The 26,151-nt window shown below is 43.2% G+C and overlaps 1 protein-coding gene across 19 annotated transcripts in view; it reads left to right on the top strand.

Moving 5' to 3' along the window:
- Nucleotides 1-26,151, top strand: part of CCDC28A (coiled-coil domain containing 28A) — a 66,096-nt gene that overhangs the window by 24,168 nt on the left and 15,777 nt on the right. For 18 of the 19 annotated variants that reach the window (XR_010984466.2, XR_013623534.1, XR_013623535.1 and 15 more), the window contains exon 4: nt 6,839-6,993. Coding sequence is in view for 15 of the 19 variants with exons in the window: in XM_068116601.2 (XP_067972702.1) it covers nt 6,839-6,993 (155 nt within the window). In the remaining 4 variants the exon portion in view is untranslated. Of the gene's footprint in view, nt 1-6,838; nt 6,994-15,817; nt 16,775-26,151 lie in introns of those variants that run through there. The other variant, XM_078778516.1, reaches the window with a different exon arrangement.

Below are 26,151 nucleotides of genomic sequence, written 5' to 3'. Positions count from 1 at the left end.
GCCTGCTGCAAAAGGCAATGAACAACGTTAACCCATGGTGGAAAGGGGTGCGTTTACAGCATGCAAAGAACAACCGAAAGTCGAAAGGCCATTAACCGGCTCTTTGTCAACCAGGCCTTGGCCTCCATCGGTCAGTGGCAAACTGAGGACCTCAGGTCGCAACCAGTGCTTTCCATCCCAGAAGAAGGACACAAAGCACTTCTGGAGTTGTTGAAGCAACATTACTGGAGGGTGCAGCACAAAGAACCTGTGCTATAGGGTAGAGACCACCAAACTGTTGATCACCAAGACCCTTCCACGATAAGACAGTTGTGTGATCAGACCTTTCCATTTTTGCAGTTTTCCTTCAACAAAATCCAACATACCAGCCCAATTCTTTGCTACTGTGGCATCATTACCCAAGAACACTCCAAGGTATTTCACGCGATCATTGGCCCATGAGAGAGGAGCAGGAAGTCTTGGTGCCAAGTGACATGACGGACCAAGCCAAAAGGAGCTCTTTTTGTCCCAATTCACTTTGGTTGAAGAAGCCTTTCCAAACACGGATAGACAATAACGGACAACGTTAATGTCATTGAGGTTCCGCACAAAGGCACACACACATCATCAGCATATGCCAGCACCTTGAAGGGTCGTTCAAGATGAGAAAACCCAACCCCGGTTAGTCCAGCACGCAAATAAACCAGTAAGGGTTTGATGGAGAGAGGATAGAGCAAGCCAGAGAGGGGGCAACCTTGTCGAATTCCCCTGTTAACAGGCAAGGGTGTAACAAGTTCATTGTTCATCTTAAGCACACTAGAAATATTGTTGTACAGCATCTTAATATAAGAAATGAAGGTCGAACAAAGTCCAAACCGTTCGAGCACTTTGAAGAGGTACCGATGATCAACGCGATCAAAGGCCTTCTGATCAGGAGAAGTCCCAAATCTGTGGGGTGTTCTTTGCACAGTTCAATCACGTCCCTTACAAGGGAGATGTCATAGATGGAGCGTTTGGGTACACAATAGCATTGGTCTTCTTTCAACGATGAGGAGAGATGAGGAGTAAGTCGCGATGCCAGGGCTTTCGAGAATAACTTATAGTCTGTGCATAACAGAGATTGGGCGCCAGTTTTGAATATAGAGCAAGTCTCCTTTCTTTGGAATGAGGGTGAGAATAGCCCGTCCGCAACTCTGAGGGAGCTCTCCAAGCTGGCAGCTTGCGTTCAAGGTGTTGAGTTCAGGACCCAATAGATGCCAAAATTTCTTATAAAATTCAGTTGTAAGTCCGTCAAATCCAGGCGCTTTCCCAACAGCAAGGCTGTGCAGAGCGGTGCCAATTTCGTCCAAGGTAATGGGCCCCTCCAGGTGGGAACGTCCACCTTCACACAACACTGGCAGGCCTACAGAGATAGAGGCGACACTGACAGGATTTATTTGCTCCATCGAATATATTTTAGAGAAATATTCCTTTGTGAAAAGTTTGATCGCTGATTGGTTGAAAGTAATGGATGAGTCTGCCATTCGCAATTGAGAGAGCTGTTTGTTCGGAAGGTGTTTCTCTAAAGAAAATAAATACTTAGTTGGTATGTCTGCCTCGTTAAGGTGCTGCACCCTCATCCGAACTAAGGCACCACATGCATTCCTCTCAGTTATTTCTTTCAATAAAGACTGTTTCTCAGTTAAGGCTCTTTGCACATTATTATTATGTCCTGTGACCCTCTGGAGATGTAAAATCTCCGATTTCAATAATTTTTCCACTTCATAATCAGCCTTTTTTGAGAAGTCCTGATATTGTTGGCAGAAACCTTTGATTTGGGCCTTTACTAAATCCCACTACACCAGTGGGTTAACAGAACAGCTTAACTTCCGTTCCAAGAGATCTGTCCAGAAAGATTCAAAAGCCTGAATGAAATTGAAGTCTTCTATTAAACTATTGCTGAATTTCCAGTGAGAACTCCCTGGACACGGTTTAGAGAGTTGAACGAATGCTCGAGCTAGGGAGTGATCGGAGAGCCTGGAAGGCACGATATCAGATTTGCAAACGCCATGTAATATGTGAGAATTTACATAAATGCGATCAAGCCTCGCAAGTGAGATGTGATTGTTGGAACAACGACACCATGTGTAGGATTGTTCAGAAGGGTGCTGCAAGTGCCAGACATCATGGAGATTATATTTCGCAATTAAAAAAAACAAAAACAAAACACCTTTAGAGGCCATTTTGCCCCGCAAGCGGGGGTTGGCCTTTTTCGGGGACCGTGGTTGTTGTTGTTTTTCGGTCCCCTTTTTTGAAGCAATGTTTTACGGCCGGATGCCCTTCCTGCCGCCAACCCTTTTTGTCGCCTTTTACGACAAGCAGGGAATTACCAGTGAACTGGTACTCAAAGGGTGCTGCAAGTGCCAGACATCATGGAGATTATATTTCGCAATGATGTTTGCAAAAGGTTTTGCGGTACATGGTTGGGGTTTCGGTCACATGAGGCATTAACAGTACAGCTAAAGTCGCCACCAATAATTAGACAAGTCTGCAAATCCAGTGTTTGGAGGAACTTTCTCAGTTCAGCGAAGAAGGAGAACCGCTCACCATTTTTGCTTGGAGTGTACACATTAAGGATTGTAAACTTGACCTGATTGATATAGGTCACAGAGGCAAGATGGCCTTCAATGATCTTACTATAATTCACCAAATGTCCGTCTGTCTGTTCGAAGGTACCGTAAAAACTGCTGAACTGATCGCAAAGATATTTTGGGTGGGTAATCCTGGGACCCTTGGGAGTAAAATAGGCTATTTAGTTTTCGCAATTTCAGCTTTGGTCTCCAGCATTCTCAGGTTTGGACTCCCGCATAACGTTCATTGTGACGATGTTCTCATTGTGACGATGTTGTGACGATGTATGTGTTCACGGTAGTGTTTGACGTGACTGTGTGAACGTAATTTCGTAATGTTTTTCGTTTCGTAACCCTTTAATGAACATTTAATGTTTAATGCCCTTCGATGTCCGGGGCCGCACGCGCGCTACACTGGACGGGCCAGCGTGTACCTTGCCCTTCGCCGTCATGCTCGGGTAAACCGCTGAGCCCCATCCGTGATGGCGCCTGGGGCTTGAGACAGTGTCCCACGAACGAGGAATTCCCATTAAGTGCGAGTCATCAGCTCGCGTTGATTAAGTCCCTGCCCTTTGTACACACTGCCCGTCGCCGCACAAACATCACAATGAAACACAATCGCAATTCACATATTTGTGCAATCCGTAATTTCGTAATGTTTTTCGTTTCGTAATCCTTTAATGAACGATTAATGTTTAATGAACATTTCATGCCCTTCGATGTCCGGGGCCGCATGCGCGCTACACTGGACGGGCCAGTGTGTACCTTGCCCTTCGCCATCAGGCTCGGGTAAACCGCTGAGCCACATCCGTGATGGGGACTGGGGCTTGAGACAGTGTCCCACGAACGAGGAATTCCCAGTAAGCGCGAGTCATCAGCTCGCGTTGATTAAGTCCCTGCCCTTTGTAAACACCGCCCGTCGCCGCACAAACATCACAATGAAACACAATCACAATTCACATATTCGTGCAATTCGAGAAAAGGAACTTTTATCAGCAATGTCGTCTATCCTGAAGTTCTAAGCTGAAGAAGAGGTACAAAATCATTCAAATCTTTTCCCTAAAGAAAAGCGTACAGTTGATATCACGATTTGAAACACGATGGAATAATATTTACCGATATGAACAGTGATGTGGCTTTTATTGAAATTCTAAAGATACTGTTTTGATTTTGATGATTTACGTGTGATATGAATCGTTTAAAATAAAAAATTTCTGCCTTAAATTTCTGATATTTTGCCTTTTCATTTCGGCTTCACAATTGAAGCCCCACCCGTAGGACGGGTACCGTTGCTAGTATTCGTAAATTGAAGGGAGGGCGGTTGGAAATGTTTTCCTAAGACGAACATGATTCCTGTCTTAGACGAGGCGCTGTTACTAAAGAAACACTCCTTATCCATAATGAAGTCGCCACTGGGCCTGAACAGATCTGACGGCATGGGTCTCCTGCAACAAAGCTATGTCGAGACCGTTGGCGTCTATCAGCTGCTTGGTCTGGATCTGGCGGAGTGAACTTCCACCACCATTGACATTTACTGTTCCAATCTTGAAACTTACCATGAGGAAAATAAAAGCTTCAAAAAGCTACATCATCAAAAGGGAGTTGCTAACCCAGTCTTTTTCGCCTTGGCGATCTTTTTTTTTTTAAACGGTGACAATCTCTGGCCTTGCCCCCCCAGCTCTCTCTGGGCTCTGTCCCACAAATATTCCTACAGGTCGCACAAGATCTTCCTGCAACCCTCTTATGGTCAAACTGCCAAAATCAAGACTCTCTGCTCACCTTCACTTAGGCTATGAGCCAAGGGGGTTGGTCGGTACCATACAGATGGAGTAAGGCTCATTGTGATTTTTAGCAAGATATATGTCCCTAGATATGAAAAAAAAGTGATAGCAGTGTATAACTCTCGGCCATCTTTGTGTTATCACCCGAAATATTATTATACGCCTGCTTCGCTTCGCCAAAAAATGTGATATTTGGTAAAATTGGAATAAATGTGTTTTTAAGGACCACAGAGTGCCAATAATTTGCATACTGGATGCCAACTAATATAGTAATAGAAATATAGAACATTTGTGGGGGTTATTTATCAAAATATTTATATAATGACAAAAAATGTGTTAAATTTAGTGAAAAAGTGGTCGAAATCGCTTCGAGTTCAGAATTCACATTGTACATTTTTGTCAATATTTCAAAAATGAAAACTCCCAGAGTAACATTTGACCCCTCAAAATCTTCGCAAGGAACCACTGCATTGGAATATATCATTACTTTGTAATATGGTGGTTGTTTGGGGCACATATTTTGGCAAAGTTCAAAATATGTTCAACCATACCCCCTAATTTTGATATTTTGGAACGAAACATAGCTTTTGAACATTTTAGGTTTATTCGTCTACTACTTTTGGTATCTCAGTGTAATTTTTGGTATTAGCTAGTATCCTAAAGTAGGTTTGTAACATCAGCTACATTATATTTCACAATGCATGCAAACTTGCTCCACACTCTAGGTTTATCATGATCTCTCGAACAAATACGATCTCGATCTCGATCTCGGCACTCTGTGGTCCTTAAAAACATATTTATTCCAATTTTAGCAAATATCACATTTTTTGGCGAAGCAAAGCAGGCGTATAATAATATTTCGGGTGATAACACAGAGATGGCCGAGAGTTATACACTGCTATCACTTTTTTTTCATATCTAGGGACATATATCTTGCTAAAAATCACAATGAGCCTTACTCCATCTGTATGGTACCGACCGGTCAATTTGGGGGGTCTGGCTCATAGCCTAACTCCTTCATTCCTCTTTTCTCCCGCCTCTGGAACAAACTCCCTCACTCTCTTCAATTCCACTCCACCCTCCAGGTCTTTAAAACAGCTGTTCACCACCATCTCTTATCTTCCCCCATCCAAAACCTTGATCTTTTCTACCCCCGCTAATTTCACCCCAATTCCACTTTTTTGAAATACCAACTTCTGTCCTGGAAGTCCTTGGTGTCCTTGTGTTTTATACTTCTCCCTCCCCCCCCCCCCCCCCCCAAGCCCTCTCCCTTCCACACATCTCCCTGCTCTCAAATGTTGTGTTTGTGTGCTTCCCCTTCTCTCCCCATCTTGTTTTTCCGCTCCCTATTTTTATATATTTTGTTTGTCTGGTTGATTTGTTTGTGAAGTAAATGTTAGCTCTTTCACGAGCCTCGATTCAGTATCCAAAAAAAAAAAAAAAAAAAATGTGTCTGACAAGTTGAATGAGTCAGGCTTGCGTACAATAGCCTGAGCACACTCGAGGAAGGGCGGTAAATCTGGAAAGTATTCCGTTAGGTTTAAATTGCGTTTCCTGTACGTATTTTGCAAGAAAAGTCTTATTTGTTCAGGGGAAGTAGGACCTCGAATGGTAAGCATCTCCACTGCCTCCACCTGGGTCTTTGCTTCCTCCAGGTCAGATTCATCAGTCAGTTTTAATTTCCGAGTCACACAAGCTTGTATAGTCCTGCATATCGATACTGTCATCAATATCGACACACGGATCTGCACTAGTTATAACATCTGTGTGCTCTCCCACCGTGGGAACATTGATTTGTGGAATAACAGCAACAATCTGTAAATTTGGTGAAACAGAACCAGCATCAGCAGATGCAGCGATGTTGCTTCCTTCGACTGCAACAGTGTTATCCACCTCCGATGGTGTGGCGGTATCTAGCACAATGGGAGTCTCTTGTAAAACATTGATTTCTGCGATTTCAGCTTCACCAGGTGATGGACTGAGAGCAGTAACTGGGCCAGTTTTGCTATTTTCTGCTGACAAGGATTCAGCATCATCGTGTTCAGGATTAACATTTTCCAAAGTGACAGCAGGTTCATCACCAGTGGTCTCAGCAGGTTCATCACCAGTGGTCTCAGCAGGTTCATCACGAGCAGGTTCATCACCAGTGGTCTCAGCGGGTTCATCAGCAGTGGTCTCAGCAGGTTCACCACCAGTGGTCTCAGCAGGTTCACCACCAGTGGTCTCAGCAGATTCATCACCAGTGGTCTCATCGGGTTCATCACCAGTGGTCTCAGCAGGTTCATCACCAGTTTTCTAAAATCCTCAATTTTCATCTGATCAACTTGAAATTTGAAGAGGATTTGCATATCTGGTCACTGAATTCAACCACCAACTATTTTTGAGGTCATCATAGGCCAACAACTTATTTTAGGGATTTCGCAAGTATCGTGCTATGCATGACATATTTCTTGTCTGTTTGTTTTCCAGGGAGTGAGTGCTCATTTGAGTCTATGGAGCGAGTACGTGAGATGCAGGAGCGACTTGCACATTTGCACTTTGACTTGGATGGACAAACGGAAGGACTGGAAGAGGAACAGCGTCGCAATGCTGCCAACCAGAATCTGGAAAACCTCCTTTCGCATGTAAGTTATCGAGCAAGCGAGTGAGTGTCATCATCGTGCGACATCCGTCACAACAACCATGACATTCTTCCCATCTTCTCTATTAATCATACGTCTTGCATTTCTTCCTTGTTGATGTTTGTGTCCCTTAAGTTAATCTACATACTACATGTTGCAATTTAGGTGTTTCTTCCTTATGCCTATGTTTTGATTCCCACAAAATCGGCTCCAACACTTGTTACTTACCAACATTTGATTTACTGGAGCTACAGACTCTGTTGACATCATCAACCCCCCTCTCCCCTCCCCCCCCCCCCCCCCAATACTCTCAGTTGGAGGAGACTGTACAGTGTTCAGCGCTCCAATTAGAGGTTGCAGAGTCGGGGACTTGACTTGTGTTGTTGGACTTGTATTATACATATATATTGTCATGTGGTTTGCTCAGTTAAGACCGAGCGTCACCACGGATGGATTTGAGCTTACTTGGAGGCATTTCCAATTCGATGGCGGATCGATACATGAGCCGAGGGATTGGGGGAGGATGCCGCTCTTACCTTTTCGGCCCCGACGATGTCTTCTCCCTGCAAATTATTAAGCTCACACGAAACGGAATTAAAGTTGGTTGGGAAAATAATACAAGGGTTTATTTAATAAATATCGGGACAGGAAAAGAATGCGCCGGTAACTAAATATCCTAAATCCGGATCCCGCACACCTCACTTCACATACAAGACAAGGGAAATAAGTAGATAAAAGAATCGTCGTGTTTGCGCTGGCTTATCTGTGGTGTGTAGCGTCCATCAGGAATTGTCGGGCTTGAGCACCGTCGTCCGACGCCGGCTTCCCCGTTCACCAAGCCTCTCACACCAAGCAAACGAGCGTGTAATGTTCTCCCGGCAGCTGCAGCTCGTACGCTCGCCGTTTGCATGTGAACGCCGGGGAAGAGAATCGTCGGCGCTCCAACGTCTTTCGAAGCAAAACTCCAAAACAGGAACGAAAAGCAAGGGCAGAAGGGAGGTCCAAACAGGAAGGAAGCCAACAGGAGAAGGACAGAGGGGAGCGCTCAATCGGACAGTCGAGATCAAGAAGGCTAAAGGAAGAGGGGAAAATGCCGGCGAGCGAGAGGTTTTACTCGCCGTCACGTGACGTCAGCCCTCCTCTCCCCCAACCAGTGTGGTGCCCCTCGACTTCTCGAATCTTCTCGCCACGTTGGTGTCCTCATTGGCTGAGCGCTTTTTGCCCTTCGTCTGACCCATCGCACGTCCTCCCCTACTCTGCCAATCGGTGCCCTGCTTGTTGCTTGCCCCTCCCCTGGCCAACCACGAGTTCTCCTGGGCGTGGTTCTCAGCCTGCCTTGCACGATGTTCCATCGCCATGTTGGCGTACTGCGCGGCCGTTGCCTGTTGGTCTCTCCGGTCAGTCTTATCGTCTTGTGGCGGAGGGGGGAATTAATTAATGTGGTGCACTAATGGGCCAATCTAATGTGTCATAGTGCGTTGCCATACGGGACATAGGTATGATCACAGAGGGAACGACATACAATGGAGTCTTATCCTTATTCCCTATAACTATTTATCATGCCCATTCCTCGTAATGGGGAACGAAGACACACCTTAATCCGAACAAGCTGCCTATACAGAACTTATTCCAGGTGAGGTTCCCTATCATGACAGCCGGACACCTACCTATGCAGATCTACCTAAATCTAGATATTTCCCTACCCCAAAATTCATAACAATATATATATACAGTGAAACCTTGACTTACGAGTTTAATTCGTTCTGTGACCGAGCTCGTAACTCAATTTGCTCGTTTCTCAAATTAAATTTCCCCATTAAAATGCATTGAAATGCTATTAATCCGTTCCAGCCCCCAAAAAACCACACCAATTTTTTTTGTTACGTGTTTTTAAATAAGAAAAATGTACTTTATAAATAACAAATAATGTATAAACAAGCACGACCTCGTATATACTGTACATAATAAGCGGCGTTACGCGCGCTGCTTGTAAATAAGGAGGAAGCGGACAACGCGGTAATTTGTAAGAGTCTTTATTCAAGAGCTCACTGTAACACTGGCGCGCTCCGGGCTGCGCGCCCGGTGTATATCCCGAGGCCACGCCTACCTCTCGGCGTGGCCGCCGCCCACTTGGTGCGCGGAATGATGTCACCACGCCAGTGAGCTTCCGTGTCCGCCACAATGTAAAGAAATAAACTGGTTTTATTAAGTGTATTTACCTTGAAGATCAGACGAAGATGCTGGCGGAGGTGGAGGAGATGACTTTTGCCTTTTTCACCACACTTTCCTCGCTTTCACTTGCAGGGCGTTTCAATAAAAACCTGTCCAACGAGGTTTGTTTCTTCCTCCCTTTCAAAATGTTTCGATCGTACTGCTACGATCGTACTGCCTCGCCAAGTCGACAACACGCACACCTCGCTCATGTTTTTCGACGATTGCGTGTTTTATATCCAAGCACATCATCCTCTTCTTCTTCTCCTCAGTACTGCCCTTGGCTCTCAATTTCTTAGGACCCATGGTTAAAACTAAGAAATGTTCCAAAATAACCAACATGCGAAAACAAAGCAACAGCGATATACGGCAGAGATGCTTGCACGGCAAGATAACCACGTGACCGGAACGCTCGTTGGGCCACCTAGTGGCGGGTGGCGTAAGCTCGTAACTCAGATCTCGGCTCGCATCTCAAAGCAAAAAAAACGCCCGAGCGACGGCTCGTATCTCGGAAAACTCGTAAGTTGGTGCACTCGTAAGTCAAGGTTTCACTGTATATATATATATATATATATATATATATATATATATATATATATATATATATATATATATATATATATATATATATATATATGTATGTATGTATGTATGTATGTATGTATATATGTATGTATGTATGTATATATATATATATATGTATATGTATGTATCTATATATATATACAGACTTGGCATTTAATATGGAATATTTTTTTTGTGGGGGTGAACTTACTTTTCGAGATGTTCTAGAACCAAAAGTTCATTGGAATTATGTTGAAATTACTCTAGATTTTGTTAATGTGACCTTTAAAAGAAACAAAAACCACATTTGACATTTCGAAACAAATAAATTGATCCTTGAAAGTGATGTTAACTGATATCGAACTCAATTCAGGGACAGTACTGTGTTAAACTTCTGTACGTTTTCCAGAAGTATCTCTTTATTTTGCACATTAGCCAATTTTTTTTTTTAACAAAAACAAAAGTTAAATTACGACTGGGATTACAGACAGTAAAATTACAGTTCAGTACTTCGTGTAACCCCCACGAGCATTCAGGAGAGCACGTACACGTTGAGGCATGCTGTTCACGAGATTTGCCAAGGTTTGGACAGGAATCGCTTGCCATGCAGTGACAATAGCCTGCTGCAATTCACGCACGGAGTTCGGCTGCTGGTCCAAGTGGTCGATTTGACACGTTAATTCTGCCCATAAGTTCTCTATCGGATTCATATCCGGGGACATGGCAGGCCACTCCATATGCTCTACACCACGGTCAGCAAGAAAGTGTTGGATCATGCGAGCACGATGAGGCCGTGCATTGTCATCTTGGAAGACAAAGTTTCCTCGAAAGGCTGCAAAAGCAAATGGAAGCAATGTTTCTTCCAGAATGGCCCTATACTTGAACTGGTTCAGGTTTCCATTCAGAACAACCAGGTCAGTTTTGCCACCTGCATGAAAAGCAGCCCAAACGGTCACCCCACCACCTCCAGCTTGGACTCTTGGCACTATACAATCTTTGTTGTAGGCTTCATGCACTTGTCTGCGCACTCGGAAGCGGCCATCTTGACGATAGACCAGAAATCTAGACTCGTCACTGAAGATCACGTGATTCCAGTGTCCTGGCTGCCATTGACGGTGCTCTCTGGCCCACTGCAATCGACGCTGGCGGTGTTCTCTGGTCAGGCGTGGCTTTCTCAGGGGACGCCTGGCACGATAGCCTGCTTGAACCAGTCGTTGGTTGACTAGCCTTCTGGATACAGGCACATTTGTCAGTTGCTGCCACTCAGCCCTAAGCCGATTATCTGACTTGGTATGGCCATTGCGGACGAACCGGTGCAGCTGGCGATCATCCCTCTTTGTGGTTCTGCGGGGACGTCCTGGCCTCGGTATTGGAGTAGGGACACCCCTCTGAGCATTTCGTCTCAGGATCTTTGACACCTGACCTTGAGTGATGCCATACTGCTGAGCAATAGCACGCTGTTTCATGCCGTAATTTCGTAAAGCCACCACTCCATGACAAACAGTATTGTCGAGTTGACGGACCATCTCCAGAGGAAGCGGCAATAACCTTTGGAGACGTGCAGCAGTTGTTTTCCACTAATACAGAACGCAACAACCCTTGTATACCCGACTGTGAAGCCAATCATCAAATGCACCTGTCCGTACATTTTGCCACGCCACCTGTGATATAATCCTGTTGTTGACTTCTTGCTGCGACAGACAATCAGTGACATGGTTCTTTTAACAAATAAATCACCAAAGTGTAAAAGAAACTCACCAGATTGATATACCGGGTTCAGAAAGTAAACCCAAGTCAAGAAAAAATATATATTCCATATTAAATGCCAAGTCTGTATATGTATGTATATATATATGTATGTATATATATGTATATGTATATATATATATATATATGTATATGTATATATATATGTATACGTATATATGACGGGTTGAAGACTTAGGACTTGAGACTGAGACGAGGAACAACTGATGTATTTATTGGATTCGTCAATACACAGGCTGTGGAAAGCAAAAGTCGAAGAAGAAGACTCACAGATCAACTTTCCAACTGAATGCTCTAAAAAGGTTCGATCAGGGCTTCATTATATATATGAAATATAGAGGTGTGGTTTAACATCAGGATAGGAGACAAGGGGTGAACATGTGGCCCACAATAGTCCCTTCCTGTTTATTCAGTTAGTTAAGGAAGTTCGAGGCCAGGCAAGGGTTATGCCCTAATAAGTCTATGGCCAGTAGTATGAGGCAGCATGACAACATAATCATTGAAGCTTGAAGGGACAATCATTGAGGCTTGAAGGGAGATAAGGAGTGGACAGCCATAAAGCTGTCAACAAGGAGAATATTGAGAACTTTGGAGGAGTGTAGCAGCTTACAGCTGGGACCACAGTATGGGGACACAAGCTGGATTTCGATTGTAAAAGAGAACATGCCATTACAAGGCATTAAGTCACACAAGGTATATGATCCTTTAAAAAGGCATAACAGACAAAGTAATGTAACATAAGTCTTTGATTGGGAAAGTACAGAGGGAGTGGACAGTCATAAATGTGCCAGCATGAAGGAAATTGACGAAGCCTCTCTGAGAGGCTAGAAAGATAACAGTTGCAACCAAGGCCATGGAGAGGGGAACAGGTGGTTTTCCACAGAGTAAAGGATTATGCCATCACAGGGCTAGGCTTCATAAAGCATACAATTCCTTATAAGGATGTAACAAGTTTCCAAAGGATATGAAAAGAATAAAGTATTAAAAGGATACAGAAATCAATCAAAACAAAACATATAATTGGTTATACTTGGTAATTGGTCAAACAGTAACAAGCACAAAAGGGGGAGGGGGATCTCAAGCCCTATATATATATATATATATATATATATATATATATATATATATATATATATATATATATATATATATATACAGTGGAACCTTGACTTACGAGTTTAATCCGTTCCGTGACCGAGCTCGTAACTCAAATTGCTCGTATCTCAAATCAAATTTCCCCATTGAAATGCATTGAAATGCTATTAATCCGTTCCAGCCCGACAAAAACCACACCAATTTTTTTTTTAATATACAGTATATATAAAAATATCTCGCGCTTTATATTTCACCTGTATGCAGCATACAAGTTGGCAGGATGGCCTGGACTGGAGGTACGCACACTTGACTCTAAAGTCTAAACTGTCCAGCCTGGGTTTGAATCCCGACCCAGCTATAACCTGTCATGGGTGAATCACAGGCAGGGTGATTCATCAATGTGTGTACCGCTAAACTGGGCGCCCCGTTTGCGTCCCATTAGTTGTTGGATGTTAAGGATCTCACCGTGTTTTCCACAAAGAGAAGGCGAGCTATCGCCGGCACTCTGAACAAGTTGACGGCAGAGATACTGTACTTGCACGGCATGATAACCACGTGTCGCACGATCTCTTGTCATGGTCCACAAGATTATCACAGAGAGGTGCAGCTTCCAGCGTTTCGAGATCTGATCCAGGCCTATCCAACGAGACCGGTCCCAGCGTTCTAGGCCCGGTGGTTGTCTCAGACGGACCCGACAACGGCAGTGTTCGTTTTAACTCGATTCGATTCGAGCGCCGACGTGCCGGCGAACAAAACCGGTCATATCTTTTGAACGCGTGGCTCGATTTTTACAAAATAAACCTTTTCTTGAAGGTCTGAACCGTGCGCTCAAAACGATACCGAGTTTGACCCTGAGAGAGCCGTTTTGCGCCGGCAAAGGCGCCTTGTGTGACGTGAGGACCACGTCGTGCTGCATAGATTATCATAAATTATCATATCATTATCGGCGGCGTTATATATCATTAGCACTATACGACAGAGATACTGTACTTGAACGGCAAGATAACCACGTGACCGGGTGGCGAAAGCTCGTAACTCGGATCTCGGCTCGCATCTCAAAGCAATAAACTGCCAGAGTGACGGCTCGTATCTCGAAAAACTCGTAAGTTGGGGCACTCGTAAGTCGAGGTTCCACTGTATATATATATATATACAGTGAAACCTTGACTTACGAGTGCACCAACTTACGAGTTTTCCGAGATACGAGCCGTCGCTCGGGCGGTTTTTTGCTTTGAGATGCGAGCCGAGATCTGAGTTACGAGCTTACGCCACCCGCCACCAGGTGGGTTCCGGTCACGTGGTTATCTTGCCGTGCAAGCATCTCTGCCGTATATCGCTGCTGCTTTGTTTTCGCATTTTGGTTATTTTGGAAAATTTCTTAGTTTTAACCATGGGTCCTAAGAAATTGAGTGCCAAGGGCAGTACTGAGAAGAAGAAGAGGATGATGTGCTTGGATATAAAACACGCAATCGTCGAAAAACATGAGCGAGGTGTGCGTGTTGTCGACTTGGCGAGGCAGTACGATCGTAGTACTTCTACGATATGTACGATTTTGAAGCAGAAGGAGTCGATAAAGGCTATAACGCCAGCCAAGGGCGTTATGATTATTTCAAAGCTCCGGACCTCTGTCCATGAAGAGATGGAGAAGTTGTTGTTTGTGTGGTTGACGGAGAAGCAGCTCGCAGGAGATACCGTGACCGAGAGCATCATGTGTGAGAAGGCACGAGACATTTACGGGGATTTGGTGCAGCAGACGGCGGGAACATCAACGGACGAGGCATCGGAAGTCATTCAAAGCCAGTCGGGGATGGTTTGATAATTTTAAGAAGAGGACCGGCATTCACTCCGTCGTCAGGCATGGTGAGGCAGCAAGCTCGGATGTGAAGGCAGCTGAAGATTTTATTATAACTTTTGCCGAACTGATAGAAGCCGAACGATACATCCCCCAGCAAATCTTCAACTGTGACGAGACAGGGCTCTTCTGGAAAAAGATGCCGAGGAGGACGTATATAACGGCAGAGGAGAAGAGCATGCCAGGCCACCACTTGTTCAGAGTGCCGGTGATAGCTCGCCTTCTCTTTGTGGAAGACACGGTGAGATCCTTAACATCCAACAACTAATGGGATGCAAACGGGGCGCCCAGTTTAGCGGTACACACATTGATGAATCACCCTGCCTGTGATTCACCCATGACAGGTTATAGCTGGGTCGGGATTCAAACCCAGGCTGGACAGTTTAGAGTCAAGTGTGCGTACCTCCAGTCCAGGCCATCCTGCCAACTTGTATGCTGCATACAGGTGAAATATAAAGCGCGAGATATTTTTATATATACTGTATATTGAAAAAAAAATTGGTGTGGTTTTTGGGGGGCTGGCACGGATTAATAGCATTTCAATGCATTTTAATGGGGAAATTTAATTTGAGAAACGAGCAAATTGAGTTACGAGCTCGGTCACAGAACGAATTAAACTCGTAAGTCAAGGTTTCACTGTATGTATGTGTGTATATATATATATATATATATATGTATGTGTATATATATATATATATATATATATATGTATGTGTATATGTATGTGTATATAATATATATGTCTGTGTATATGTATGTGTATATAATATATATATATGTGTATATGTATGTGTATATAATATATATATATATATATATGTGTATGTGTATATAATATATATATATATATGTGTATATGTATGTGTATATAATATATATATATATGTGTATATGTATGTGTATATAATATATATATATATATGTGTATGTGTATATAATGTGTATATATATATGTATGTATATAATTATATATATTGTTGAGGATTTGGGAACTGTGTGTAATTTGCTGTAAATATTCCTTGTAAATACCTCCAATTGTAAAGGTCAAAGGTCATCCTTAGTTAGGCCATCGCACACACGTAGCCAATCATAAGTTTCCCCTCAGTCGTTATGTCCTTAGTAAATGTCAGTATAAGGCTCTGTGGTCCACTAATTCATTGTGTTGCACCGAATCAAATAAGGATAGCTCCCTTTCAATAATTACCTTTCCCAGCCGAAATCTCCCTCTCTGGGTAACGCAACTTAACAAGCGTGGTGTGCGCGCCCCTCAACTGGCCTGGCTTTGGAAGCGGCGTTCGCTGCTATAATGAATATGTGCTCCGTGCTCTGTTTGGACAGGAAGGGCGGGGCTGTTCGGCCCCATGCCCAAATAAGGAGACAAGCCCGTGGCTCGCCACGAGGGGCGCGCCGTTCGGCTCCATGCCCAAATAAGGAGACAAGCCCGTGGCATTGCCATATAAGGTCACGAAACAGAGCACGGGGGAGGGCGGTACCGAAACGGATGAGGGCGTGTCACACCCGCGCTTGAGGTATGATATATGCGTGTGAAAATCGCGCACCAGGGGATTGAGGGAGAGAGACGTGTCAGACGATTTTGAGGGAGGAGAGGACCGCAGCAGATGACAAAAGAGCCCGAGGCGTGTCGAGGAAGGACGAGATACGTGTGCCGCCGCCGCCCTGCTCGCTCCCAGCCCGGAAAGGACCTCCTTGCTGTGCGCCCTGCCAAACCTTCCAGCCTTGTGGTCCTACCTTCCTCTCCCTCCAGCCAATCCACTCTGAAATTCCCCATTCGTGTACGTGAGTTTGTTTTGTGTGTCTTGTCCCTGGGTTTAAGTAAGACTGCATAGATAAGCTAGAAATTGCTCTGTGTCCTTCTGATTCTTCCATTTCCTTGTATATTACTTTGATTGCTTTTCTTCCTTTAGTTGTGTGTAAATAATAATAAATCCCTGTTCTTCCTACTTTGTCTTCTTCTTCACATTCGGTCGCTTTAGAGGTTTCCAAATTGAGTATACGTGGCGCGATTCGGCCGACGCATAGGAATCGGGTTTAGCCCCTTCGAATAACGGCTCACGCCGCAGTTCGCTTCGCTCGGCGTAACCAATCTATTACGCTGCGGCCGTGAGCGGGAGTATTTCCTCGCATACCGAGAGGCGCTGGTATTTAGGTCATAGGATGGTTGGGCCTAATACCCTACCCAGCGCCGACCGGGCATGACGTCATACCCCCGGGACCACGTCGGTCAGTCATAGACGAGGGGATTAATCCCCCCTCGATAAGGGGAAAAGAGGCCGACGTTGGGTTCCGTAACAATATATATATATATATCTATATATGTATGTATATATATATATATGTATACGTATATATATATATGTATGTATATATATGTATACGTATATATATATATGTATGTATATATATGTATACGTATGTATATATATGTATGTATATATATGTATGTATATATATGTATGTATATGTATGTATGTATATGTATGTATGTATGTATATATATGTATGTATGTATATATATGTATGTATATATATGTATGTATATATATGTATGTATATATATATATATATATGTATGATGGATCGAAGACTTAGGACTCAACACTGAGAAGGAACAACTGATATATTTATTGAATTCGTCAAACACAAGCTTGTGGAAAGCAAAATGTTGAAATTGAAGCTCACATGGGCCAACGTTCCAACAAGATGCTCTGAAATAATTCGGTCAAGCTTTCACTTTATAAAGGGAATATTGGGGTGTGGTTTTAGCTCTAAAGAGAAAGACAGAGTGGTCTCCTCGGTTCGCCCAAGGTCACTCATGGGTCAAACAACATGTTGACGACTTTCCAGAATCCTGTTTTTTTGGGGAGAGTTCAGCGAGGGTGGGTAGTCGTAAAAATGCCAAACATGAAAGTGATCTAACACAGTCTTAAGGGAGACTGGAAAGATACGGTTGGTCTTCACAGAGTGAAGGATTATGCCATCAGGGCCTGGCTTTATAAAAATATATAACTCCTTATAAGGATATAGCAAGTTTCAAAGGAATATTTTGTCAGTAAGAGAACATGCCAGCACAGTAACTTAACTCTTTAACAGGAAATATAATGGATAAAGTTGCAGGGCAACACATACAAATTGGTTATATTTTGGTAATTGATCAAACAATAATAGAACACAAAGGGGGGGGGGGGGGGTCTGAAGCCCCACATACCGCCCTTTTGGATCTAAGATACAACGTTACCTACGAGCCAATCAAAGGCCTTTATTCTATCAAAGTAGGAAGACAGTAAATGAAAAATACCACGCGAATGCGGCCCAAGTGGGCATGCCCCGTACCCAAAGCACCCCGCATCGCACCCAGAAGGACCGTGTGTGTGTGTGTGTGTGTGTGTGTGTGTGTGTGTGTGTGTGTGTGTGTGTGTGTGTGTGTGTGTGTGTGTGTGTGTGTGTGTGTGTGTGTGTGTGTGTGTGTGTGTGTGTGTGTGATGTGAGTTGGCCATAGAGGCATGATCATCCAATGGCGCGTCGAATCCACAACGAGGACGTCTGGTTCGGCCCGGGGTCCACACCCGAGAGGATCTCCCGGCTCACCCTTTGCCCACGAAGGTGCAACCAGGACTCCCCCCTAGCTGGAGCTCGCCCAAGCACCCCCAGGCGCAATACTTGCAGATCTTCGGCGCTCAATTGATGTTCATGTCCATAAGACCTTGTAGGTGCTGATGTTCTGGGGAATACATATCATCATCAGCATCTGACGGCATAGGTTTCTTGCCATAAAACAAAACATTACGATCCAAAGGAGGGAGAGAAACTTCCTTTGAGTTAAAGTCGAAGTTGTTCAAGTCGAAGTCGTCGTCCTTGGACGAACATACAGAGTCGGAATCCAGAGTATCATCGGTGTCAGATCCCTTGACAACCAGACCCAGTGTTGCAGTCGGGTCCGGAGTTGGGTCGACATCCAGAGTCGAGTCAGTAATGGTTGAACTGCTGTGAGCTCGTGAGACATAAGTAGCACAAGAATCATTAGGCGGGGTCCGTGAGGACCAAATCAGGTTCACATCCGAATCCAAATCCAATTTTGCAGTGTAATCAAAATCATTATCGGTAAAATCAATGTTGGCAGTAAAATCTTTCTCAGGCAAATCAACCACGGAAGAACAATCTTCGGAGAGGAACAATCTTCGGAGCGGAGATCTCCTCATCCCTGCCCAGTGGCTCGTTCGGGTCGTCGTTCCAGGATCCGCAGTCCGCAGTCACGCAGACAGCCGGAGGTTCATTTGGATCCATGGTCAGCTTGACGGTCACCAGCATGGCTTTTCCTGGTGCCTTCTGCATTGTCCATCCTGTGAAACATTTTCTCACACACGCAAGGGCTAAAGCCTTGATTAGTACACCACAAATCACAATTTTGAGGGTGCCCTCTGCATAACCATTGTGCACATATGGGCAACCGTGTCCAACACTTCGTCGTGTGCTATAGCATGTTGCGTCCTATCCTTTGGTTGGCAGCTAATCCCATCCTCGTCCGCCCTTGCATTGCCCGAGCAACGTCAGTGTCCGCCCTTTGGTGACCGTGACATTTAATCACCGCAATAGCGTGGGGAAGCAAAATGCTTTGGAGTAGCCCTCTTATCAATGCGCCATTTTTTATCACCGAACCTGCGGATGTGAGGAAACGTTGCATTTTCCAAATTCCCTATAAGAATTCCCTCCAAGGTTATTTCAGCCTCTGGCCCAATGGCTGTCCATGGCATGTCTACAATGTCTACAAAGGCATGTCTACAATGGATCCCAATATCCCAATATAAATCCCAATATCCCAATATAAATCCCAATATAAATCTCATATAAATTGTAATCCCAATATAAATCCCAATATCCCTTTCAACCAAGTTTTACCGCCAACAAACCCCAACAAACCACCATTAACCTCCCCCTGTTATTTATTTATTGTCGCAAATAAACAAATAATAAAAATAACCTGGTCTATTTATTGAAAATAAGTACAAAAAGTTTTAATTAAAACAAAAGCCACGTCGATGTTACACAATGCCTAGATGCAGCTGTGCCTATAACGTCGATGTTATAGGCACAGGACATTCCTATTGATTCGATTACTTGATGTTATTTTTGTGCAAAGTGAAAATATATCTCGGCAATTTCCCGTGTGTGGCGACGAATTTTTAATATATCTTGGCATTTTCCCGTCTGTTATTTCAGGCGGTGTATGACTGACCATGCCACGATTTAAAAAATATATATCTCGGCAATTTCCCGTGTGTGGCGACACGTGAACGAAGCTATGCTCCTCTCTCCACATTATTGTGACGACGTATAAATTAAATATTTCATCGTGACGATTGTCATCAAATGGACGAATTTTTTATATATCTCGGCATTTTCCCGTCTGTTATTTCGGGCGGTGTATGACTGACCATGCCGCGATTTAAAAAAATTATATCTCGATGGACTTGAAGTTACAGGCCTTTGAGAATTCATTTCGTTCTATAAAGGGCAACTTTCATCGGATTTTCTTCCCGGGTTTTTTCAACCGAGTCTAAAACCATGTTAGCGACTGTGAAAAATGAAATGATATATCGAATTTGATTTGAAATAAAACTGTGTGAGAGAGGAAGACACCACGGGCCTACACAACAGGCCTCAAAGCTATGCGAGTTTATAAAATGGTGGATATTTGTTTATATGAAGCCTCTCCCAGAATGGGTGGAGCTATGGTTCCCAGAATGGGTGGAGCTTTGAGGTTTTGTCTTCTCTGCAAGAACAAGAAGAAGAAGAACAAGAACAACAACAACAGCAGAGGGCACTCTATGACCAGTGTCTGCGACGTGGCAAAAAATAGTGGAAATAAATATTGAAAATAAAAATAGAATAATAAAAATAGAAAAATAAAAAATAAAAATAATACAATAGTTCTCATATGTCTTACCGTCTGGTCAATTTTTCTCACCCACTGTGACTCACTCAAAATAGATTCTCACTGTTTGAGTGCAGGTGTCCTGTTTTACTCCTTTATGTTGGTGTGCACACACGTTACTAATGCACCCATCCAAACACCATTCTACCACATGCACCACAGGTGCCAATATCCACCACAATTTACCTATTCCCTCTACCTACCTTTAAGCTACCCTACCGGTATTCGTGAAGGGGGGGGGTCCAACTTTCCCAACCACTTCCTTCGCACCAGCCACTTCACGTTGTCCACCATATTCACTGAATTTTCATCAATTCTGAAATTCGTCTCATGAAAACACATCCCAGAGTCCAGTGTAACAGACAGACAAACACATAGACACACAGAAGACCCCAGGGTCCCATCAAACTAGCTTGTCCCCAGATCCACAAAACGAAACATGTAACTTACTAAAATAATCACTTACTCATAACTAATACTCATACTTACTAATACTAATTACTCATAATAACTCATAATTACTTACGTAATTACTCATATCACTAATAACTTATTCAAAATAATGTAATCCAGCTACCCATACCGATTTCCCCAAAAACTCGTGAAACTTCACCCCCATTCTGGAAAAAAACCTAGACTCAACCCTAACACCCTAAATAATTTCAGACCCATCTCCAACCTACCCTTTCTGTCAAAGTTTTGGAACGCGCTGTAGCCACTCAACTCAAACATCACCTCTCTGCCAATAACCTGTATGAAACATTCCAATCCGAATTCCGCCTCAACCACAGCACTGAAACTGCTCTCCTCAAAATCACCAATGACCTTCTCTCCTCTGATGCCGGCAACCTCAACATTCTCATCCTCCTCAAATTGACAACATTTACAACAGCTCAATCACCACAACCCGCTCTATCCTGACAAACTGCATCACTGAAATAAAATCCTGGCTACAAATCAACTTCCTCAAACTTAACTATGATAAATCTGAAATAATCCTCATTGGCCCAAAACGCCCACCAAATCCACCCATAACTTTGCCCTCAACATCGACGGTTTCCCAGTATCCACCTCCACACATCCGGAATCTTGGCATCATCTTTGACCAAACCCTTTCCTTCGACAAATACTCTAAACAGATCACAAAGACGGCCTTCTTTCACCTGAAAAACATCGCCCGTCTCCGTCCTGAAAAACATCACCCGTCTCCGTCCATCCCTCTCCTCCATGGTTGCAGAAACCCTCATCCACGCCTTCATCATCTCCCGTCTGGACTACTGCAACCGCCTCTCTTGTTCACCCTCAATAATCACCAATAATCACCAAACCTCAATAATCTAATACGGTCAGAACTCCGCTGCCCGTCTACTCACCCATTCCTGGACCGGTGACCACATCACCCCCGTCCTTTATAAGCTTCACTGGCTCCCCATTCCCCAGAGAATCCAGTACAAAATCCTCCTCTTGACCTACTAAGCCCTCCATAACCTGGCCCCATCCTACCTGACTGACCTCCTCTCCAGACATACTCTTCACACACATGAAAGCTTCACGCCATCGTGGCCACACACACTGCATCATCTAAGCCGACTACTCCCTTCTGAAACTCACGCTTCCCAGTCCCCCCTTATACTGTTGAGTCTCTCAACTTTTTGGAAGGTTTCCTGCACTCCTGAGAGGCGCGCTCCACCATGCAGCACCTCCTCTTCCTGGTGCACAACCCCACCATCGGCAAGCTATGACAACCCACAATACACCTGGGCACACACCCGGACCGGTGACCAGCAATACCAACAAGAGGGTACCAACAATCTTTTCTGTCCACTAATTACGTACACAATTTCAGTTTCAATGAACAATATATTTCCCCTTTCCTGATCCAAGTCCCTGTCATGTCGTTAAATCGACACCCAGTATATAGACTCAGCCTGTCGTTCAACAGCTTGGTAAACGGCAATCAGTGAGACTCCATTAGGCACTACAAATGCAACCACCCGATGTATGTACCAGACCAACAACCAACTGGTCCGTCCAGGAGAGTAGGGAGCCATGTCGGGATAGTAGGGAGCCTGACGAAGCACAGGTGTGTTGTGTTTGGCCAAGAAACTCTATCAAATGTGAAGAATGGGCGGGTGCGTTATCGTGATGGAGCTGCCAATTGCCCGCTGCCCACAGGTCCGGCCGTTTGCGTCGCACAGCGTCACGAAGGCGACGCAGAACCTCTTGGTAATACTCCCTAGTGATGGTTGTGCCGTGTGACATGATGACATGGCTCCGTGTGACTTCTGGCTTTTCTCCAAGCTGAAAATGCCCCTGAAAGGGACCAGATTTCAGTCCAGAGAAGACATCATGCGGAATGCGACGGACCAGCTGCGCGCCATCCCAAAAGAGGCGTTCCAGCGCTGCTTCCGACAGTGGCAGAACCGTTGGGAGAAGTGTGTGGCAGCCCGAGGGGACTACTTTGAAGGACATTAGTATAAGTTTGTTGTATCTGGATACGAGTATTTTTTATGAACAAAGGTCGGATACTTTTTGAACACACCTCATATATATATATATATATATATATATATATATATATATATATATATATATATATATATATATATATATATATATATATATATATATATATATATATATATATATATATATATATATATATATATATATATATATATGTATATATCTATATATATATGTATATATATAATGATATAAAACCGAAAAACACAGTCCGTAAAACCAGGAAGCCATGGGATTAGATGTCTATTAATTACGTACTGTTGGAATATACTTTACGACCCTTTTGACTGCTGAGACCCCTTCGACCATTGGAGATCCTTCGTAGTAGGGAAATGGGGGTTCTAAAACACACCCAATTTTACATGTAATAAGTGAATGGGGAAAGTGCAAAGGAACTTATGGACCACCCACCAAAAAACAAAAAAAACCTGTCTCTTTCTCCTTCTTCCCTGAGCATACCCACAAATATTTACTCACAAGCCACGCCCACTTTTTCCATTATTCCATTGATCAAACCCTAAAAAATTCATCTATTTCTTCCACTTTCAACTAAACCTATTATCAAATATTTAATCAATGGACCAACTATTACAAACCACACCCACTTTTTGATGAACCACACCCACTATTTCCAAAACACCCATACCCCCAAAAAATCCTCCTATTTATCCCACTTCCTCCAAGCCCTTTGTTGGTTCTAAAACACCCATACCACTCCATTTTCTCCCATATTTTTTTCGAACTCATATAGAGAGCCAACGAATATCTGACTATGTTATTGTTTAGGGAATAACTTAATTTTCTTATTGAACTCATCACCATCGAATATTGATAAATAGTATGTTTGAACTTGGTTCAAGTATCTTTGTTGGGCAGAGATGAAATGATAAACTTCTCTTATTGCTCTTGTCTGAGCACCTTCTGAGCCACATATCATTTTGAGATTGTAGAAAATTATTTATCCATTGAACTTTTGATAACCATCAGTTTTCTGTCCATTCAAGGACGTTTATTTTCTTTACACCCTCTAACTTATTTGTATTTAAATGTATCCGCTTATTTGTTTTATCTACTTTTACCCCTGTTATTTCTTCAACGAGACTTATTTGACATTTTTCACATTCGTTATGCTTTCCATTTAAATACCAAGGCTGTGATTTTCTCCACTCTTTGGTGTGGTTATTGCTTGGTTCTACCATTTATATACCACTAAAAAAGGTGACTGTAGCTCGTTAAACTCCCCATTCCCTTTTTTATTCATTATAATGTATATCTTAACTTAAACCCCCCATTCATTCATTCATTCATTCATAATGTATATCTTAACACTTATACTTATCTTTTAAATATCTTAACACTTATATTATTATATCATTACTTTTATGCAATAGGGACGCTATCAATTCCATTGTCTAAAATAAACCTCATCATCAAAAGCCCCCAATGCCTTGTTATTTACCTCCTCTGTATATAGTTGATGTTTATAACTTCTTATTGTATTCATTTTTCTATACTCTTCTTTCTTAAAGGTTAAACGGTTGTAATAATGTTCAAAGTTTATTGTTTCTTTGGTTATATTTTTCTTTACCCCCTTTAACTTTTTATCACTTTGCAATATTATTATCAATATATTTATGTGCATAAGCCTTTGCTCTCAATCCCACAAATTCACTCATTATCTTTCCACCAAATTCATCTCTAAACTTTCCAATAACCTTTTTCTTTTTTGTAGAGAATAGTTTATTATCTGATTTATAATTGCTTGTATCAAATGTATCAATAATTTGAGACATATCTTTATAAATATTTTCTGTGTTGATTTTCAAAATAAAACTATATCCATATAAAGTAGATTAATATTATTCACATATTTCTTCTTTAAGTTGTTGTAAAAGTAGTCATCCATTAATCATTTTGACAAGTCCAGAATTGATGTTCCTATATAAATAGGTTTATCCATTTCAATACTCTCTTTAATCATGTGAATAGCACAAAAGTTCTCTGAAAACACCTCTGCTCTTTGAAAACTTGGTTTATTAATTAATTTTGTTGCTTGTTTCCAAGATGTAGCAAGTCTTGTGTTTTGTCTATTCCTAACATTTTCCATAGTCTTTCCAAATACAGCATTATTCATTAATTTATAAAAGTCCTTCTCAAACTCTGTTTTTCTTTCCATTCTCCTTTTTGTATTGAAATCAATATAGGTCTTTAACCAATGACACCACCATCTCTTATCTTCCCCCATCCAAAACCTTGATCTTTTCTACCCCTGCTAATTTCACCCCAATTCCACTTTTTTGAAATACCAACTTCTGTCCTGGAAGTCCTTGGTGTCCTTGTGTTTTATACTTCTCCCTCCCCCCCCTTCCCACGCCTCCTCCCCCCAAGCCCTCTCCCTTCCACACATCTCCCTGCTCTCAAATGTTGTTTGTGTGCTTCCCCTTCTCTCCCCATCTTGTCTTCCGCTCCCTCTTTTTATATATTTTGTCTGTCTGGTTGATTTGTATGTGAAGTAAATGTTAGCTTTCACGAGCCTCGATTCAGTATACAAAAAACAAAAAAAATTTCTATGAATATTCTTTACTCTCAAACCAGCAGATAAATATTGTTACAGACGCGGTTGTGGATGTTGGTTTACCGAGCGGTTTGGTATGACCGCGTCTGCACAGTTTACCCGATTATACTCGAACGTTGGCCGAGTCGCGCTACGCTAAATCAATTGAGGAAAGGACACAACGGCTGGGTTAAAATGACACGACACCAGGGGTACAGTTCTCAAGACCTCCGGAGGAGGTTATAATATTTCGGAACGTTAGATTACAAGGACGAGAGAGACAGCATAGGAAGGTAGGCACTTAAATACGGTCTTATAGTAACCCCGACAGACGACAGATAAACGGGACAAGACTGACTCACACCGGGATTGATGGCAAGGAAGGGCAGGTAGTCGAGGCTCAAGGTGCACCTTGGCTCAGGGGCAGATTCGACCCGGTCCGGTCCAGAGATGCGGGAGGTCTCTCAGCGCTCGGAGCTGGCGACTGGTTCTCTCCACTTCAAGCTCGGGGCGCATCTGACGTCACGTCCGGTAAGTGGCTGCGTATATCTGGCGGGGAGTGACACGCCCTCGGCTCGTTAGCTCCGCCCCAGATGGAATCGGCCCGCCGCTTCTTATTGGGTGCTGGGGGTTACCGGGCTC

The sequence above is a fragment of the Myxine glutinosa genome, chromosome 5, assembly GCF_964187855.1.
Source record: "Myxine glutinosa chromosome 5, kmMyxGlut1.1, whole genome shotgun sequence".
Taxonomy (NCBI): domain Eukaryota; kingdom Metazoa; phylum Chordata; class Myxini; order Myxiniformes; family Myxinidae; genus Myxine; species Myxine glutinosa.
This window is presented reverse-complemented; position numbering and strand designations above follow the sequence as displayed.